Consider the following 4,938-nt stretch of genomic DNA (forward strand, 5'->3'; position numbering starts at 1 on the left):
GTCGCGAAGACCTTGTTGATCTTCAGGACAGCATGTCGACATCCGCAGATTTTATGTCTGTGGTGAGTAAAGCTGGAGAGCAGTTAGACAGGATAACCATGTGTCTTTTTTACTCGCACAAAAAAAGAAAAAGACAGGATAACCCTGGGCTAAGCAATGAGCACCACCTATCCATCCCTGTGACTTAACTTCTCTTCACACGCACAGCGCAGGTAGATATATGGAGTGTAGGATTGAAAGTTACAGCCACAGTCAGAAGGAGACAATCAGAAATATTTGCGCACACACAGCCATAGCTCATACGGGTGCACTTTACGCTAGTGGAGCAGTATTAGTTACTCTGAATTGATCGCCAGTGGACGCTGGACCTTACGCTGCCCGTTGATTGGCTCGCCGTGGCTATAAACACCAAGCTCCGGTGTCCAGGGGAAGCACTCAGCCGGCCATCCATCATCCCTCCCACTGAATACCAGCACGATAGGTGCCAGCCATGGCGAGGCGCCGCCACTCTTCCTCTGGTCTCCTATGCGTCCTCTTCCTCCTGATCACTGCTGCCATGGCAGCGGACGGTGCAGGAGCGCGACAGCGGAAATTGCAGCAAGTGCCAGGGCCACAGCCGCTGCCACTACCAAACCCACGCCCACAGCCGGGGCCACAGCCCGTGCCACTACCGATTCCGAACCCGCAGCCTGACCCGAACCCACAACCTTTGCCGAACCCAGACCCAAACCCGCAGCCACAACCATTACCGCAGCCACAGCCGGACCCAAACCCGCAGCCACAGCCATTACCGCAGCCTCTTCCACAACCACTGCCGGACCCAAACCCACAGCCACAGCCTTTACCACCACAGCCTCTGCCACAACCACTGCCGGGCCCAAACGCGCAACCGCTGCCATTACCGCCGCCTCTGCCACTATCACCGCCGGGCCCAAACGCGCAACCGATGCCATTACCGCCGCCTCTGCCACTACCACCGCCGGGTCCAAACCCACTGCCGCTGCCGCAACCTGATGCCCCAGGCTCATATCCGCAGGTACAACCGTTGCCAGACTCAAACACGCCCGGCCGACAGAATAACGCACTACAGGGACCACTTGGAAATGGTGCAGCCCCAGCCTTATATTCATGCGGTGCAACCTACATACATATATTCTTCATGGGTTTATTGTTGTACTATTTTGCTTAGATAAAGTGACGCTTGTTCATGTAAATAAATTTACTATTTCTCTAGACTCCATAAAATAATGTATCGATTGGGCATGATCTCTCTGTATTTACATTTATACTAGTATATTATTTGTAATAAAAATTTATATGATTGTACAAGTAGTTTGTGTACTTAGAAAAAGCAGAACCATTTGTGTGTATGCATTTGATACACATGTCGTTCTGATATTTTTAGTTATATTTCTGGTCTGACCGACTTGCGAATGGTTGCACACCTTACCCAACACTCACGTTCTGAATCGTAAGGTGTGCCTGCGTTTTGAATTTGTCTTCAATCCACTTTGTTACAAATATATTTGGATTCCATGGTGCAAAATTGATATCACTGTACCTGTATGAAAAGTTGAAAACCAATTCATAGTGATATCAATTTTTTTGTCAAGGCTTTAAGGGGTGGGGTGGGGAGAGGGATTGACTGTCTACCAAGAAGTCAGTTCTTATGTATGTCACGATCCTGGAGTGTCTGATCGACGCAACAAAAATCTCCCGCTGAATTTTCTGCTGCATTTTCCTTCACGGACTGAAAAAAATCATGCAAGAACATGGCAATATTTTGAACACACGAATGCAACAAAAAATATAACGTATGTATCAAATCATTGGAAAGTATTCACAACATATACAAGTACACCATAAAACCAACGTATGAAACATAACATGGCCATATATTATCAATTGTGGTTGTTCATGACGAGGTTATGTTTAGAAAGTTGAAGTATCCTTGGGAAATCTATGGAAGGAGAATGTGTATAAGGTCATTAAAGAACAAAAATATTTGTTGTCTTCTCTCTATATGACACTAATTATTGTATAGTGGTATGAATTTTAGAAGAGAGTGTTTATTTCTCAAGGAGGGGGAGGGTGTTATCCAAAAAAATATGAAAAATGATGATCTTGGACATGGAATTTTGATATAAAGGTCTATCGACCAACTGCATATTTCAATATTAAGTGTAACTTAATATTTGGATATATACATAATTGGTCAATTGCACATTTGTTGAATGGAAAATAATAATTTCTTTAGCTGACGAGGAAAGTCAAGTCTTCTATTAAATATGTGCAACACATGAAAAGGATACGAATTTTGGAGGATAGAAATCATGTAGATTTTTTTCTTTGGTACTGTTTCAAACAAAGGATTCTCTATCATGGATTTATTTGAAAATCCAAGATTAATCGAAAGAGATTTTGGGAAAATCAAACATGAGGTGCCATCTCATTTTTTTTAATTGTTTTTACATCTGGATAGAATTCATATGTTCTCTTCTCTTCATGTTTAGAATTCCTATGTTTTTTCTACTCGACATCGAAGCAATAACCATCAAAACAAAGCAAGTGGTCTGGACTGAGAATTTGAGAGGTGGAGACAAGCAATTTATATTGTTTCATACTATCAAGATTGTCATTCTAAACAGGACAATACGAAGGCAAAAACATAAGCACAATATAATCCTTACCACTGTTCAAGGATTCGTCTGATTAATTAGTTGATGGGCCATTTAATCTCTACTCGTAGGGTGACCGAATCGAATAGCACCTATTCATCGTGTTAACTTGTCAGGCCGATTAATTTGCCAGTTAGACCGATTAATCGATTGTTAGGCTGATTAATCACTGTTGTCCCATTAACTTGTGGCAAACAAAGCCCAAAATATTTCACTGTAACCCTCCCACCCCCCTCTCGCTCCTCAATAGTAAGGGTTCGACCAAACAATAGCATATTTTGGTATATTACATAGTTGAGAGCATGAGAGAGTATGGTATAATACATAAAAGGAAATTCATGTTTAATCTACCGATGAATGGTCGACCGATTAATCCAGTTAACAGGCCGATTCACCGATTAATCATTACTCCCAAGCCGACCGAGCAGCAACCAGTTACCGATTTCCTGACAATGATCCTTACTCTATCCGAATATATGGTACTAAACTCAGCGTCCCTGTCAATTTTGGAGCTCCGGCTCCATGGAGCCTCTTTGAATTTATTTTTTTGAAAACTCTAGCTGAATATAATGGTTAGCCAATGCATGTAGCCCCAGCAGTTAAAATTATACCAGCATTACTAAAACACACGCATGCATATGACTGGAGAATGAGGGGGCATGCAACGTCATGATAGGTTAGCTTGTCGGAGAGTTACAAGATTTAATAATTTGAGACAATAAGCATGATAAAATCCTCATTCGTATCTACAGTTTTGAAACTGTGCCCAGTATACCCAGACAGGGGGAGTTCTTGAGAAAACATGAGTCCATAAGAACTCATTGACGAAGCATTCGAAGGAGCCTTGGGGCTTTGTGGTGAAGCTCACGCACGAGATGGCTGCTCGATCGGGCCAGTTCCTTTCCATTGTGAATTGAACTGAAGCGATTGCTTTTTACTCCCTCGTCCGGAAATACTTGTCGTACAAATGGATAAAATTGGATGTATCTAAAATTAAAATACGTCTAGATGCATCCATTTCCCCGACAAGTATTTCCGGACGGAGGGAGTACTTTGTAATTGCACTAACGTGTTACGTGTACACGGTCTATCTTGATTTCTAAACGATGGCCGGCCACATGTACGTGTGAGCACGGGGTTGACGAGGCAACCAACAGAATTCTATTGCTACGGGGAGGCAACTAATATAGTAAAAATATTGTTACTCGCCCTACTATCATCACATAGAGAGACACACAAAAAAAACCAACTGTGCTTATTGACACCTCCTGTTTGGTAGGTTGCTGCATTTGTAATCAACCAATATAACTCCATTGCCATGTTACGCAGTACTTGTCAATCCAGCTAAGCTAGCTGCAATGTTTATTAATGCAGCCTCCAAATCTGGTTTGTTTCGCCCACCCTATAAAACCACACAATATGTATCTCCAGCTCTCCACACAACACACACACACAAAGCACAGCAGGTGCAACACTAGCTGCAAGCACAAGAAGTAGGCGGCAATGGCGAGGCATCGCCTCCTCGCCGTGCTCTTCATCGGGGTAGTTGCAGCCTCCGCCTTCAACCAAGCAGCTGCCGCTGGCCGAGGCCTTGCTGCCATCGAGAAGTTTGCAGAGCTAGAGTCAAAGCCAGAAACCAAACCAGAGCCAATGCCCAAACCTATGCCACACCCAGAGCCAGAGCCATGCGAACCTGAACCGATGCCCAAACCCAAACCAAAGCCCGAACCAAAACCCGGACAAAAGCCCAAGCCCAAGCCGATGCCAAAACCAAAGCCCAAGCCCTGCTCCAAACCAAAGCCACTTCCTAAGCCCGAGCCAATGCCGAAACCCGAACCAAAGCCGGAGCCCAAGCCTAATGAACCGAAACCGAAGCCGCCTCCTAAGTGCAAACCACCGACGGCTCACAATTGATGGGATACTTGTATATGACAGTTGATGGAGGAGACCCCATAATGGAGGACACCCCATACGGCGCCACACTGTGATATTTCTAGAATAAGTGGTTCCATTTATTTTTATTGTTCCATGCATGTGTGATGAGTATGAGTACTCTGTACTTATTATTTGCTTGTTGGTATATGTTCATCTACTTTGTACGTGACTCGACTCGTTGTTCTTTTGAGTTTCTACGCATGATTGTATTCATTCACATGAATGAGCTATTTTGTCAGTGAACTGCAGTCTATGTTGTTTTCTCTATGGTGTGCAATCTCAGTTATTTTCTCTACGGGATTGTTTCATTATTATGTGGTCTTTT

General features: G+C 43.7%; 1 protein-coding gene across 1 annotated transcript; it reads left to right on the forward strand.

The window, feature by feature from the left end:
* The first annotated feature begins 417 nt into the window (after positions 1–417).
* LOC119311647 (protein TsetseEP-like) lies at positions 418–1,444 on the forward strand. The gene has a single exon (XM_037587308.1). The coding sequence runs from the start codon at positions 491–493 to the stop codon at positions 1,187–1,189; it is 699 nt and encodes a 232-aa protein (XP_037443205.1). The 5' UTR covers positions 418–490; the 3' UTR covers positions 1,190–1,444.
* The last annotated feature ends 3,494 nt before the right edge of the window (positions 1,445–4,938 follow it).

The sequence above is a fragment of the Triticum dicoccoides genome, chromosome 5B (assembly GCF_002162155.2).
Source record: "Triticum dicoccoides isolate Atlit2015 ecotype Zavitan chromosome 5B, WEW_v2.0, whole genome shotgun sequence".
Classification (NCBI taxonomy): Eukaryota; Viridiplantae; Streptophyta; class Magnoliopsida; order Poales; family Poaceae; genus Triticum; species Triticum dicoccoides.